We start from the raw sequence: 16,329 nt of genomic DNA on the forward strand, positions 1-16,329 counted from the left end.
TGCATGATAACGTCATCATGCAGTGGTGCTAGTTCACATAGTTTCACGTGAAATTAGATGGGAGTTTTCAAAGCTTGCAAATCTCTTTGGCAGAAGTTGCAAACAAAGGGGAAAAGAAGCTAATACGTGAGTAGAGGTGAGTATCTATTGGAAATACATTTTCAGGTAAGGAAAATTTTGACTTTACTAAAATAATGAATACTCATTGGTACTTCACATAGTAAATTTTTACAATAAAAAAGGCATAAAATGTAGATTAGGTATAAATTATGTATGTGGTGTGCTTGAATTTAATTTAGTTTTTAAGTAACAGTTATTATTATTATCTATAAATTGTTGCAAAGTTTTAACAAAAATACATTGTTTTTTTTTTATACTTAGATAGAAGTGTGGATATTGAACATACATTAGTTAATGTATGCAAACTTTAACTCATTCACTTTTGTTTGCCTTGCAATTTATACCCCTTGTAGTTATGTTCAGTGAATCTTATCTCACAATGATATAATCGAGTGTAAAGTAGGATTTAGTGAACATTTTTTACTTTTATTTATTACAATTTGTAATGAAAAGTATAGTAAGGAAATTGATATTTAGCCATTATGGAAGGTCTTTAACCTACATGTTTTCAGAATATTAAAGTGTGGTTTCAGAATTCTGAAAAAATCTGACTCTTGACTTAAAATCTTGTTGTTGTTGTTTTTTAATTATAATCTCAAAATGACTTGAATTTGCTGATTTTATTTTCTTTACAGGTAGTAACCCTAGGTTTGACCATTTTTGCTTTTCAAACAAAGGTTTGTGAAATACTTTTTTTTCAGATATATTATTACTGTATCATCCAAACTGTTTTTAACAATGATTGATCTTCACCTTCATTATCTGTGAAAAACTAGAGTTAATTTAACTCAGCATGTTTATTAATGTACTTTTTCATTGATGTTGATGTAATGATCTAGAAATTGTACGTACTAACTAACAAACACCAACAATATATGTATCATAATCAGTGAGTTAATGACTGAGTTGATTCAGTACCATTTAGTTGGTGAGAGTTATTGCATCTGTAATTCAGTTTGTTAGACAATGAGGGTTAGTGTTGCTGTGAATGAAATTCTGCAAGTAAGTTTTGTATTTGTAAATGTGAGTTAGGTGTATGCTAGTTTTCAGAAGTTCTATCAAAAGTTATTTGAACTTTTGTGTTTGAACTAAGTCCTACAAGTAAACATAGCCTGTAACAAATGTTCCTTTTTGAATAAATGAATTAAGTCATTATAGTTATCTGGACTGGACTTCTCATTGTTTAACCAAGTAATCCAAAATAACCCACCCAATGCTAGAAAATGTTACATCAATGATAATTTCTTATTTTCTTTTGTTTTCCTACTAAATACATTATTTTCTTCAGCTTTGATAGTTTTGCCAGAAATTAATCAAGTGTATTTTTTCTGCCAAACATCTGAAGAAGTATTTTAAAGAATATCTGTTGAAGTTGCTTATTGATTTTCTTACTGCAAAGCAAAGAAATTTTATATTAAAACTGAAGTCATGTTTTGCTTAAATTATTCTAAAATGATATAGATTTTTTTTGTTTTTGTAAAGAATAATAATCAGCAAATATGTGTTCATATCTGATTATGTTTAAATTAAAATATAAATACCATCCTTAATTTTAGCCCCCAGTGGCACAGTGGTATGTCTGTGGTCTTAAAACACCAGAAACTGGGTTTCGATACCCATGGTGGGCAGAGCACAGAAAGCCCATTGAATAGCTTTGTGCTTCAATTCGATGATGAGGAACCCACTTTGAGAGTAATAATGGTTGGAGACGGCTTGAATGGGTAATGAAGAAAAACTTTAATGTAAGTTTAACACAACAGCAAATGTACAACGTTTCGACAAGGTTTTGTCATCATGATGATGATGACACAACAGCAAATGTACAACGTTTCGACAAGATTTTGTCATCATGATTTTGTCTTTTCATTACCCAATAAAGCCGTCTCCAACCATTATTAGCTTTGTGCTTAACTTCAAACAAACAATCCTTAATTTTCAATTATTTGCTCGTTGTCATGTACCTTTTTTTTTTTTATCTCTCATGTAGTAGTAAGTATCCAAAATAAATTAGAAAAGATTATGAAGTGCAGATTATTTTTTCAATATCTTACAGTGGGACTTCACCACATGTGGCGGGTTTCTATTAGTGGCAGTCTTGATCTTGATTTGTTTTGGCTTTATCTGTATCTTCATTCCTGGACGGGTTAGTATTGCTGTATCATTAAAAAAGGGCATGGCAAATTTTGGTGTTGGAAAGGAGGGTACACCTTTCCTCGTAGGTTTTAGTTACAGTATTTTCTTTATGTCAAAAAAAATTATGTTTTGATCAGGAGTTGGTACAACCATATAGGTAAGTAGAAAATATCAAATTTAGTTTTGTGAATATTGTTTAAAGTAAATTTTGGTCATACTATACAACATAAAAAGACATGGTGTTCTAAAACTAGAATTTATACAAGAAGTGTAAAATCTTATCTTGCTCCATAATAATAAAAAACCAAGGTTCGGGAAATTATTATTCAGTATAATGTGTTTTGTTTTTTCAAACTTAGTTTTGAATTATCATACCATTACAATTTTAATATTAGTTATGAAGAAGAAAGTTGCATACCACATACACATCTGAAAACCCAGGAAAATGGTGTTAAAACTATTAATATTAGACAGGTTGGTATGTCATAAATTAATTTCAAATAAACTAAGTTTCTTGTAAAAGCAACTTTCTTTTGCTCACTGCTTTTTACCTAAACAAATGCCAGCTTCTCTACCCCCCCCCCCCCTGTATTTCTGAATAATAACTCAAAGATAACTTGCTTAGTTATACATAAGTTTGATTGTTACATCAGAACAATGAACTTGAATACTTTGTTGTGTAGCTTGTTTGTAACAATTGAGATCTTATTATCACAAAGCTAGTTTGTTTTATCACAGAAAAGAATGGTAAGTTAAACAGCCTGGTAGGGAAAATTCAAGTACTGTGTATCAAACATAAGGTAAGAACTTGAAATAATCTTACCCATTATTCTAGGTAATCCTCTGTAACAACTGTAACCTGTCTTCTTTTTTTTTATGGCCTACAGTGAATATCACAGTCCTTACATTGTTGTAAAAAGTTACTGTTCTCCTGTGCTCTACCATAGAGCAGTGTCTTGTTTACACAAGCATAAACGAGATTGAGTGGGACAGCTGTTTGATTTTTCAGTGTATGCTTTACCATACTTTTTGGTGTGTGAGTTTTTTAACATTTTCTTTTTAAATAAAGTTCTCATTTGACCAGACTCTGAAAGAAAAAACAATAACAAAAACTAGTAGTGTTTCTGGTTGGATATTAAAGTGAAAAATAAAACAATTGTCACTTTTTTTTTTCCCCTTTCTTAAAAAATATTGTACATCTATTTTGTTTTTACTTGGTACACTAATATGTACATTCTTATTTACTTGAAATGATGGTTTTTAGTAAGTATTTTTTATGTATAAAGAAACTCACTTTTTGGGGGGTAAAAGCAAGTTGATATAAAGTATATTGTTTAATATGTCTTCATCAGTTTCTATTCTTTTACAGGTTGTCGGTATTGTTTACGCATCCCTTGGAGCTCTAATTTTTTCATTGGTAAGTTAGTCTGAAAAATAACCTTATGGACACAGTGTAGCTTGTATGTTAAACAGTTCTCTCATATAAGTTACTTCTTGTTCATAAATAGAAATATCAGTTTGAAAATGTGATTCAAGACTTTCAGGTGTACAATTTAGTAACTAATGAATTTAATACTTCTGTGTCATTTTTTTATAATGATTCTGTTTTGTGAAGCTTCATATATCATATGGATACATAAAAGGTTTAAACATCAGATTGAAATTGTAGCAAAAATCCTTAAACAATTTTTTATATAGAATTTAAAAAATAAGTTTAATGAATCTGAGTATCCTTGCATTTTTACAATTATCTTGTTAACATATAATTAATACTTTTTTAAGAAATTGAATTTCATGTCATGGTTTATGATTTGTTCTTTGCATGTGTGACTATTTTTTCAACAAAACATTTTGGTATGTAAGGCTAAAAACTTTCTAAAGACATAAAATGCTCAGTGACATCATGGCCATGACTTTTTAGATGGGGCTGAGCCAACTTGCGAGCAATGAAAAGTTTCTGACAGATTCTAAATCACTAGGGACAGTGTAACATATAGCGTATTAGGCCCTATTATTATTATCGTTATTCTACAATTCAGAATGAGGCCGATTGACTTGCCAATCAGATAACATTTGGAGTATTGAGTGTTTTCGTAAGCAAAGCAAGAAAGTGTATGTGTATATTAGGCATAAAGAGTAAAATTATAACAAATATAACTGAAGACAGAGAACATCAGATAAACATGTGCTACTGTTAATTTAGAAAAAATACAATAACAAGAGTATATATATATATATATGTGTAAATGAAAAATGTAGTAAAACAAGGAGTAAGGAGTTTCTTCATTAGAATAACTTTGTAAACACTGGAGTTATTTCATCAGAAATCTTGATAGCCAGTGTTACACATCGAAAAGTAACATTACGTCAAGATGCTCTGGGTCCATTGTAGACCACAGTTTGTCTTTCATGATTTTTTTAACTTTGAAAAATGGGGTTCACACTTTTTGGAACCCACCAGAAGTGCTGCTAGCATTTTGTTTAGCTGAAAAAAGACTGGAAAAGCATTTTGAATAATATGTTTAGCTACCATATTAAGACCTGTGATGAATTTCTGTTTCTTCATATATTTTTGGTACTCCTTCTGCTATTGGCTGTCCTCCCATAGCAACACCAGACATTATGGTTTGCAGTGAAACTGCAGGCTGTCATACTTGCAGCCTCATAGTTCATCATAAGATCTGAAATTGGTCCAGTAGATGTACCAGTCAATATGTAGCTTTCATCACTGACTTTATCAATGTTACCAAAGGAAAGAATGGTGTAGAACCACAAGTGAATGGTCTGGACTAGCTTTCCATAGCTTCAATAATAAGTGAACTACACCATGTTGTCCATTCATCTGTTAATAAATTAATACTTTCCTTTATTGTTAGCCCTGGCTAAGATTTACTCTACTTATAGATTCATTACACTTATATAATGCATATCTCTTTATGCTTGAATATGACGTAGATCTCAGATTTGTGTGCTCAAGTATATGTGTTGCCAACGCTCTAGTTGTAGAACCTATATTACGTTTAGGACACCTTTGTTCATATACTACATTTGTTGTTTTATAAGCATATACCCTAATTTATATCTCAAAAAATATTATAATCTAGAAACAGGCTTAAACACGCATCTCAATTCTACTTGCAGATAATTCTAATGGATTATTTGTTTTAACTGATATCTAATCTGTATCACCTTCTTTCCAACGCATGATAAAACAAAAGTATTTTGGTGTTTTGCTACTTCCCACGTGAATGATGTAGGAAGGATCTTCTTATTTAAATAATCATAGATAACTTGTTGTATAATATTTGTTAGAAATTCATTTTTTATTAGGAATCCTGTAATATTTTCTATCACTTTATGGGATAAATGAAATAAACAGCCTAGTTTACTTATTATTGAAGTTGTAAGTGATTTTGTAGTTTCCAATAGTTCAAGATCACAACAAAAGGATTTGCAGGGGCAATAACAACAGCATATTAGATGTCATTTCAGTTCTGCAGATAGAGATCTTAGAACAAACTGTGGGGGTCTGTCCCAAGTTCTTCCACAGCAACACCAGACATTGTGGTTCATGAATTACTTTATTTCTTCAATAGGTAACATTTGTTACAGGCTGTGTTTACTTATAGGCCTTACTTCAAACACAACAACTCAAGTAACATTTAACAAAACCTCTGTAACTAACATACACCTAACTCACATTTACAAATACAAAACTTGCAGAATTTCAATCACAGGCACGCTAACCCTCACCGTTTAACTCTAACTGAATCACACATGCAATAGCTCTAACTAACTAACTGGTACCGAGTTAACTTAATCATTAACTCACTGATTCTGGTATGTATATTCATTTTCTATTTATTACACAAAATTTCTAGATCATTACTTATATAGGTTACACTTCTATTTAGTAAACCATCTCTTAGATGTGCTTTCTGTTGAAATATATTGCTGATTAGTGATGGTTCCTACTATGGTATATTAATTTAAATAGATTTATGAGGAACGTGTTTGTGAAGTACATACAATCTACGTGTCACCAAATACCTTGTATGTCTGGAAGATGCACTTATAAAAAAGATAAATATACTACTGTAATATACATGACAGCTTCTATATATGAGAAAAACTTTGTCAAATAGTTAATATTCCTAATAAATTCAGAACATTTACAAATTTGACACTGGAACTGGACTTTTCAGCCTTTAGTTTATGTATGCTAAATTTTACTTTCTTTTGATAGGCCTGATTTTGCTAGGCTTGAGAATTGCGGGTACTTAACTACTGCAGAACGGTACTGTTTGGTTTTTCTATATATGGAAAAGAAGATGTTCTTCTTGCCAATTGCCAAGTAAAGCTTCATAATTTTTTTTCCAACAGACCACAACACTAAGAGGGGCCATGGCCTCATCTGTCTCCCAGCCACGATTCCCCTGGTTACTTAATGAGCAGAAGCGAGCATGGCTCGGTGGTTAATATGCTGGATTATAGATCTGATTCATGCCCTGTTAGTGCCAAAGAAAAGAAAAAACATTCTATTCTTTGTGGGTGGTCGTGAATCATAAGAGTGACACTCAAATCCCACTATTTGGTTAAAAAGAATTGGTGTCTGATGTTAATTCTTTGATAACTTGCATTTTATCTAATCTATCACTTCAAAATTTAGAGATGGCTAGTGCAGATAGCATTTGAGTAGCTTTGCACAAAATTTAACAAACAATACTTAATAAGTAAAAGTAGCACAATCAAAATTTATCAATAAGAAGACAATTTTCCAAAAACTGAAAATTAACACACAAGTATGCATTCATTATTCCAATATTAATCTAAATAGATTTATGAGGAACCTGTTTGTGGAGAACATACCATCTCCAAGTGTACAAATATCTTGTTATCTGAATAGATAACCAATAAATAGTACAAGTTTGGTATTTTAACACGTTCGGTTCTGCAAGTGAAGTAAATATTCCTTGTATACAGTTAACTTGTCACTTACGAGTAATGCTTGAACAATATTAGTGATGTTTGATTATAGTGTATGAAGGTGGTAATGGTGCTTCTATTGTAGTACCTGTGTGATCATAAAATAACACGTACTGACTTATCTGTATTAACATATGGTTAGATTTACAGAGTTGTGTGATATTCTGTATTGTTTGTTTTAATCTTTTTCTTGTTTATATTACATTAATGAAGTCATTTGGTAATGAAACATTGTTTACTTGATCCACTAGTACATCGTGTACGACACTCAGCTGATGTTAGGTGGCAGACACAAGTATTCCATTTCTCCAGAAGAGTACATCTTTGCAGCCCTTAACCTGTACTTGGACATCATCAACTTGTTTCTCTTCATTCTTCAGCTTGTTAGTTATGCCAGGCGCTAAACAGTTTCTCACCATTTGAATGATATTAAGAAAGCTCTGTGCTGTTCAAGTTATTTTTGAAATGTTATCTCTGCTGTAAAACTTGGAGCATATGGAAAGAAATCTAGTTAAACTTCTAATCATCAAAGAAATATAACTAAGATATTAATGCTGTTTATGGAAAATTATTGCCAATTTAAACATCATAATTAGAAATAACTTCAGTCTTTAATAATTTAAAGTCTTTGTTTTCATCTTAGTGTAACTTTCAAAGCAATTGTACAGGAAATGTTTTGTTTTTCCTAAATAACAATTTTTAGTATTAATTCACAAAAAAACTCAGCTTGTATCACATTTTACTAATAATTCCTTGATAACAAGTATTTTCGAATCATGATGATGATTACAAAACCTTGTCGAAAAGGTTGTACATTTTCTGTTATGTTAAACTTATATTAAAGTTTTTCTTCATTACCCATTCAAGCTGTCACCAACCGTTATTAGTCTTCGAATCAGTTTACCAAATCATTTCTATACAGTTCACTTCAATAAATATCACTTTTGAAAGATAAAAATATTGCTGTAATATACATGGATCTGAAATATATGTTGGAACCTTTATTGAATAGTAATAGAGACTTAATAAGTCACACTACTTGCAATATATAAAAACCGTTTTTAATTTATTTCTTAAATATATTAGAAGAAAAACAATACAAATATTTTTGGCCATGAGCCTTCTCCAGATGCTAGCTCCATAGAAGTTCTAAATTAAAAGAAAAACTGTTATCCAATAGCTGCAATAGTAATAAGCCTTGGTACTTGGGATGACATTCCACCTTACATAGTCCATTTAAGGTTCTAACTTTTTTTTTTGTACAACATAAAAACGTTTTATTAGTCACTTAAGGTGTACCGTAGTTACTAAGATTTAAAGCTGCTCTCAAAATGCCTAAATCAAACAACAGCATCTTGCCAGCTAGATATTAAAAATCACTTATGTTGCAGTTTTTTAAAGGAGTTCTGCATCTTCATAAGGAAGTAATAGTTTTTTAAGAAGTTAAATGTAGACTTTACACAAATTTATAGAGAAGCCTGAGAAATAAAAGGTATGATATAATGATGTTGAGCTATAAAGCAAACTTTAGTCCATTCTCTAGTTGTTGAAAAATATGTAGTTACAAAGAGGATTAAATGTTTCCAATGAATTAGTCAAAATCACTATGTGTGTGTGTGTGTTTTTTTTCATATTTTTATCATACTGTAGAGTCATTTAATATTCAAAATTTTTCATTTAATTTTTGAAATATGTTTCAAGTTTCTACTCAGTCTTGAATTTCAACAAAAATATAATTTGATCTCAATTGAAGATCCCTTATTCAGTGAACTATGTCACACGAGAAACAAGTTTTGTTTTTGCAAAAGTAGATGTTTATTTGTACTTGTTAATTGTGATTTTTGAATAAGTTTTAATTTACAACTTTATTTTTTTTACATTTATACGTTAAAGAATGTATATTTTAAGGTGGAGAATACACAAGAAACCAAATAATTCAAAACCTTGAATGATTGTTTTGTTTCTACAGATTGTAAATATTGATGTCAAGAATTATATATGTTACATCTCTTAGATGTGCTATCTATTGAAATATATTGCTTATTAGTGGTGGTGGTTATATTACCCACATTAATGGGACAAATAATAAATAAAACAAATATCTTGCTGCTAAAAAGTTAAGTTTATGTTTTGTATTACAAATCTGTGACTTACATTTGTATTTTTTACACTTAATTGAAAGGAGAGTGGAAATTTATATGTGTATGAATGAAATTAACTTGGAAGAAGATGAATGTTAATTATCAAATGCTTTTTATCTATCTTGCAGATATAAGCTAAGAAATTTATTATTTCACTATACTTGCAATACATATTTAGTTTGTAATAAAACAAACACTATTGTAAACATAACTTTTCTCCAGCAACTGAAAGTTGTGCAGTTTTCCTCAACATTTAGTTAAGTATTATTATTATTTTAGATAATCAATATTATTGTGCTTCATTTTTTGTAGAAGCTTTGTATAGAGTATTTTCTTTCTTTTATTCAACTAGTCATATATTTTCTGGTTTTTATCTTCATTCAACTCCCACTGAGCAGTACTTAAATTACACCACAGCTTTCCGACTTGCTATATTGTTAATAATAGGTAAGCAAGTACCGACTTGTAAGAGTTTTATTAATGTTGAAACATATAGTATGTTCAATAAAACTTTTCCTTATGCTTATAAATCCTTGTTTGCCTACCTATTATTATATTAGTATGATGTACTTCCTTACTCAAGTACACTTGTTGCTGTTGTTATTAAAGACAAGTAATATATTGTGTATAGTAGAAAGTGTTAAAAAATGTACCCAAAGTTCACACTGTAATAGGCTTTTGTTAAGCATTAATGGATATTGTGAAATAATGTGTTCTAAAACTAAGCAAAAGAATAGTATATTTATATATTTACTTCAAAATGTTAAGTTTAAGTTTTTATTAATTTGTAATAGTAAAGAAATGTTGACTCAATATTATGTACGGAAATATTGTCATCTAAAAATGTGTTCATTGCTACATGTGTCTAATAAAATTTAGTTACTGCTATTTTGTTTTTCCATTGAAAGTTGTATTTAAAATGGCACACACGTAACATAAATGTTATGTGCATTAAAGATATTTATGTTATAAGACAGATCTTTAATTATGTTTCCATGTATAATTAAGGATTACGTACGTGCTAAGTTGGGGAATATTCTTCTACAATAGTTTTACAAATAATATCACATCCAACACATTATACGTGTCAAATTTTGGTTCAATTTCAATCGTTAGTTAGCAATGTGGTACGTGTGGTTGTGTAGATATTTAACGAGATGTTATACATATTACTGTAGGTGTGATTGTTCAATTAATAAAGTTCTGAAAATGTTAAATTATTTATCTGTTTTCATCAACAAGAAAAATTATATACTCGCACAAATAGATGTTTTTCAAAAGTTTTTTTTATGATGGATAACTTTAAATATGGGAGAGAGAAAATGTTTCATTGAAAAGATATTTAAATATTTTTAAACAATATTACAAAATATTACACTAAAGCCATATTCATAGTATACATTTTAAACTTTGTGTTTTACACAAAAGTTTTATACTTAGTATTACCACAAAATATTTATCCACCAACTGTAAAACTAATCACGCAAGTAAAAAGAAAAAAAAAGCTCCAGAAAATGTAATTAACCCCTTCTGCTACTTGCCAAAGAAACTCGTGTTTGGGTGCCCTTTATGTTTCAAAAAAAATATCTAGACAAACCATTTCTTGCCTGAATTTTTTTTTTACTATCAGTGCTCACTAGATGGCATTGGAAATGCTGTTTGTGCTGATCTCTATCATATTTATTCTGAAGTTCTCTGCTTTCACAAAACCATATCCTTATTTCAGGTTTTAAAAAACAGGATGAAAGATGAAATTCGGATAATTTCTTACAATAAAATTTTGGAACATAACTAGACTTTCAGTATACATCATGTTTCGTTACATATCAATTCATTAAGATACAAGTTTTCCCATTTTCTTGATTCTGAAGCTCTTAATTGACTCCACAAAAGTTATGTTTAGTTCTATTAATGAGATTTTAATTATTTATTTTACAAATCTAGCATTATACTGGTAGTTGATATATTACCAGATTTAATCAGCAAAATTGCTTTACTTGTCGATCAGTCACGTCTTCCCTCCTTAGAACTTCCACTGCTTTACACAAATGTAGGTTTTATACCTAGTATATCAAGGTCAAACAGATATTACAGATTAAGGACTTTACATCCGTCAATAATTTAAAAAGTTTGTTGTGGGTATCTTTCATAATTTTTAAATTATTTGTCATCCTTATTTCACTGGAATAAAATATACTTAATAATGAAGCATCATAAACAACTTCATGCTCCATCCGTAATGGCATATCTGGGTTTTTCCATAAAAAATAATTAGAATTAAAGATTTTTTGTGTTTAATTTTAAGATGTTCATTTATCATTAAATCAATATCCCCATGTGTTTGAGCAGAATAAAATGTCTTTAAAATTACTGTAATAAATAGTCTAGCAGTAAACTGCTAAATTTGACACTTTTTTTTATACACTACTTCAGTATTTGTCTGTTAACATGGTGAGCCAAACTCTGTATGATGCCTTGCATTTCTTTAGCCAAGCAAACAATATAGGAAAGGCATGCTATGATACTTCAATCATTGGTGAAAATAGCTAATAAATGATGCATAGGGCTAGATACAGAACAAAAGAAAGAAAGCACTTCCACCAAATGTATTCCATGTCAAAGTTAACCCTTTTGGTGCATAAAGCATATCAGGCTGGTTTTCAAAAAGTGTCAATTATTAACAAAAAAAATTAGATTAGGAATTTGATCTTTCCTAGTCTTTTGTGAAGCCATGGGGTAAATTTACTTGTCGCAGTGGAAGGAAAGGTTTTCGTGAAGATATATCTGCTTAATACATCATAAGGGTTAATTATGTTTACTGTGTGAAGTTGTAATGATGAGAAAGCTTTGATGGTCCAGTTCTTATTATGAAGTTACTAATAGTTGTCATCTAGTCGTGTGTTGATCTTAATGTGACATCAGAGGCCCACAAACAACTTAGCCTGATAACAAATCTGTCCATATTAACCTTAGTGATAAAAAATCTAAGTAGAAGAGTCAATTCAAACAATAATAGCTTAATTAAAGCAACTTATAAGCCCCCCCCAAAAAAAATAAACTAACTAAATAGAAGAGTCAATTTAAACAATAATAGCTTAATTAAAGCAACTTATAAGCCCCCCCCAAAAAAAATAAACTAACTAAATAGAAGAATCAATTTAAACAATAATAGCTTAATTAAAGCGACTTATAAGCCCCCCCCAAAAAAAATAAACTAACTAAATAGAAGAGTCAATTTAAACAATAATACCTTAATCAAAGCGACTTATAAGCCCCCCCCCCCCAAAATAATAAACTAACTTTTATATAACTTATGAATTAATGCAAATAAATAAAAATTCAAAACTGCATACGAAGCATAACTATCAGAAATTAATACTAAGTGAAGTTTGATGTATAGTATCGGTACAAATTAATCACATAATAACAATAACCTCTTTCTCACTTAGAATTAAATGTTTAATAGAATAGAAATTAATAATTTCTTATGTAGCAGAACCAGGAAAGTCACCTTTGAATGGAGAATAAAGGCTTGGAAAGGCAGTTTTGAACTCTATGGTCATTGTTAATATAGCAAATGTTCCATTGCCCTGAATTTTATATCTGCCTACTTGTTAGGAAACGCAAGTGTGTGTCAGGGTTGCCAGATGGTCGGGGAGATTTATGGCCAAATTAATGGTTAAAAAAAGGCCAACTCCTAAACTCCATACAAAACACTACTATAAAATAAAAATTTAGCTTAAAAATATATATTTTTTCATTTATTATAATATATAATAAATTAATTAAAATTAAAACACACTAAGAAGCGAAATAACTCTCCTCAAATTACAAGAAAATTGGTAAGTTTCATCTCCTTCTTCTTCCTGTAAGGCAAGTTTCTCCTTTTGTTTTGCCACTTTCTTTTTGTAACCATGGGAATGTTTTTTCCCACTCTTTATTGTATTTCCTGCCATGATCATAATACGGTTTCCACTTAGGAAACATAGTAAACAAAGGGTTATCAGATTTAAGAAATAAAACTCATAATTTCTTCAATATCCGCATTGGAACACGACACAACATGTAAAACCGTTCTACTACTACTTAATAATGCAATGCTTGTAGTTTTGTACAATGTTTTACGTGTACAAACATCGTTTGGTCTCGTCACACCTCGTAGAGATGTGTATATTACTGAAGCTGCGTGCACAACACCCCACTACTCGTGTTTGAGCATTACCACTGAATCCAGAGAGAGAGCATGGTGAAACTGAGTCTTTGCACAGAGAAAATCATCCCTTTCACTATTGAACCACACATTATACAATCCTTACTCAGATAAACGTTCTTACGAAACAATACTGCCTGCTTCAGCTAGAAATGTCAATGACTCCATACATTCTTCAGACAACTGTGGAATGTACAAAGCTGCATCCCCTGTTTCAGTCCTTTACATTAAAAGTCTCACCTCTATAGCCTTCTGGAGTGTGTTTGGTTCTGTCACTGGGTCAAGCAATTGTATGTTAGCAGAATTAACTTCTGCGTTTTGTAAAAGAGTAGGCCAATAACTGTTGTAAAAAAACACTGACAATTTTCGCATAATCCCTCAAAAAGGAACCCACAGTCTGGTAAATACTATGTCCAATGGCTTCCATGGTTTTCTAAAACCAATTATTGCTTCTATCATAATCAACTGCACTTCTGTTCTAAGCCTTGAAAGAGTGGTCTCACACATAGGATACTAGTTATGCCCCTTTTACAAAAAGAACAGAATATGGGTTTTTCACACCTAGTTTCTGAAGAAGATTCATTGAATCCCTAAATCCTATATCTATATCTGTATCCAGGAGAAATCACTTTGGTATATGTTACAGTTAACTGCTACATCATTATGTTGCCTATCAGCAAGATGCAGACCAAAGGTGAACATAATATATAAACTAGTGGATACAACAATCCATTTTTTGCTTGTGCATGCTGTAACTTTGCCTTGAGAATACATACTTAACACTTTCCTTACATACATATACAAATGTCAAAGGTGAGTCATCTACAACCAGGATGGTAGTATTCTTATTCCTTTCTGCCAAAAGGCAAAATCTCCATCTTATATACCTTTATTCTTTAATACATAATTTAAGTAATTATGGTGAAAATTTAATTGCAACATATTATTTTTCAGTTTGTCATAGTGATATGTGTATACCAAAGTAAGCATTTGATTGCAAACTATAGGAGGTAATAATTTTGGTATTGCGGAAATCTTAGGAGCATTAACAAATTTATGATTAAATTAATAAAAAGTTTCAAAACTAACATTGTCACAAGATCTTTGGGAAAGTATTGAAACTTGTTAATATAAACTATGTTCTCGGTGAAACATATAGTTTCCAATATCTTACTCTGAAACAAACAATAATTAAACTGGTTTCAATACTGCCTTCACAATAATTTCTTTAATACCAAATATATAGTAACTTCTGCACCATCCTGTACAGATATAGCTAAAGCCCGTGAGTTTATAGATTTGTAAGCATGATCACCTAACCTTTCATAAAGTAACCACTAAATAAAACATAACTGTACTTCAAAATGGTGGAATACTACAGTAATTACTTCTTCATCAAATATTAAAATCTAAAAAATAAATGAAATTCTTGTTCAATATAATTTATTAATAAAGTTTCACAACATAAATACAAAATATCTGGTTTTGCGAGCTAGTGAGTGTACAATATATACTTAATAAAACAATTCACATTTACTCATAATTTATGAAAAGAATAAAAACACATACCTTAACAAAAACACTTTCCAATATTGTCACAGAAAAAAAGTAACTTTTCTTTATAACTTGGCCTGATGAAATCATTCATTATTGAAATGAAAGGCAGATTTCAACGAACTATTCATATATCATCTCCCAACATAATAGTCAAGAACTCCTCTTCATTTACTAAAAAAAAAACATTTTGATATGTAAGCATTTACAAAATTAAATGTAGGAATAAAAAAATGCATAGCATGTATTTTACTCTACCAAACTCATCAAAAACTTAAAAAATAAATACATTACCTAATTACAATTGTATGCTATCATTCCCTTGCTTAAACATAATAACATGCATAATTGAGAAACACAGATTGCTTGCAAGTTTTCTTTGACTGAAAAATGTTCTATGAAAAAAAATCAATTTTCCCAAGTATATGCATACTACTATAACACATTTTGTTTTTCCTTTTTAAATTCTGTTTCTTTGCAATTAACTAAGGGGAGGGTGGCAACCTTTCATTATATCGCCACTGTTTAAAGAAAAGTAGTGCTCTAACTAAATAAAAGAGGAATCAAACATTCATTGTGTCACTATTATTTAAAGGGATATGATACTCTTGATTAAATACAGCAGGGATCAACCTTTTATTGTATCACCAATTTTTAGGAGAAAATAATGCTACCAGTAAATGAAAGGATCAACCTTTTAACTCTTTCAGCACAGGCTCGGTCCCTGGGACCGACCTTATAACCATTTTGTGCTTATTATAGTTTTCATGCTATAACTTTTAAATTACTAAGCATATGTTAACAAATTCGGCCAATTATCAGTAAACATTACAATGATTTCATACACATAATACAAGATTTTTTTATTAAGTCTTAAGGTTTGTTTAGCAAATTGTTTTTCTCATATCTTTTTTTCTTTTCGCATGTTGCCTATCCAACATGCAAAGTAATTTTTCATTTTAAGATTAAAAACACTTTTATGCATCAGAAAATTTTAAAATTTCACCCGAGAAATATTTATAATGTCCAGATAATTAACAAACATTTCTTAAGATAAAAACTTTATATTTTATCCGTTATTTTCACTAAGGAATCTCTGTACGGATTCAGTAGATCTGACTGATCTTGTAATCACCATAAAGAATTAGGAAATAAATATAAATTATGCCTCTTTCATTCAAGAAT

At 30.2% G+C, this 16,329-nt stretch overlaps 2 protein-coding genes across 3 annotated transcripts in view; one reads left to right on the forward strand and one right to left on the reverse strand.

Annotated features, from left to right (window-relative positions):
• The window catches only part of LOC106470899 (protein lifeguard 1-like), a 40,189-nt gene extending 29,833 nt beyond the window's left edge, over positions 1-10,356 (forward strand). The window contains exons 8-11 of the mRNA XM_013931476.2: positions 756-797; positions 2,174-2,263; positions 3,623-3,670; positions 7,491-10,356. Of these exons, the coding sequence (XP_013786930.1) occupies positions 756-797; positions 2,174-2,263; positions 3,623-3,670; positions 7,491-7,643 (333 nt within the window). The 3' untranslated portion in view covers positions 7,644-10,356. The remainder of the gene's footprint in view (positions 1-755; positions 798-2,173; positions 2,264-3,622; positions 3,671-7,490) is intronic.
• A 4,650-nt stretch (positions 10,357-15,006) lies between these two features.
• Positions 15,007-16,329, reverse strand: part of LOC106470900 (centrin-3-like) — a 9,728-nt gene continuing 8,405 nt past the window's right edge. For both annotated transcript variants that reach the window (XM_013931477.2, XM_022399535.1), the window contains one exon: positions 15,007-15,318. In XM_013931477.2, the coding sequence (XP_013786931.1) occupies positions 15,272-15,318 (47 nt within the window). In that variant the 3' untranslated portion in view covers positions 15,007-15,271. The remainder of the gene's footprint in view (positions 15,319-16,329) is intronic.

The sequence above is a fragment of the Limulus polyphemus genome, unplaced genomic scaffold (assembly GCF_000517525.1).
Source record: "Limulus polyphemus unplaced genomic scaffold, Limulus_polyphemus-2.1.2 Scaffold4277, whole genome shotgun sequence".
NCBI lineage: Eukaryota > Metazoa > Arthropoda > Merostomata > Xiphosura > Limulidae > Limulus > Limulus polyphemus.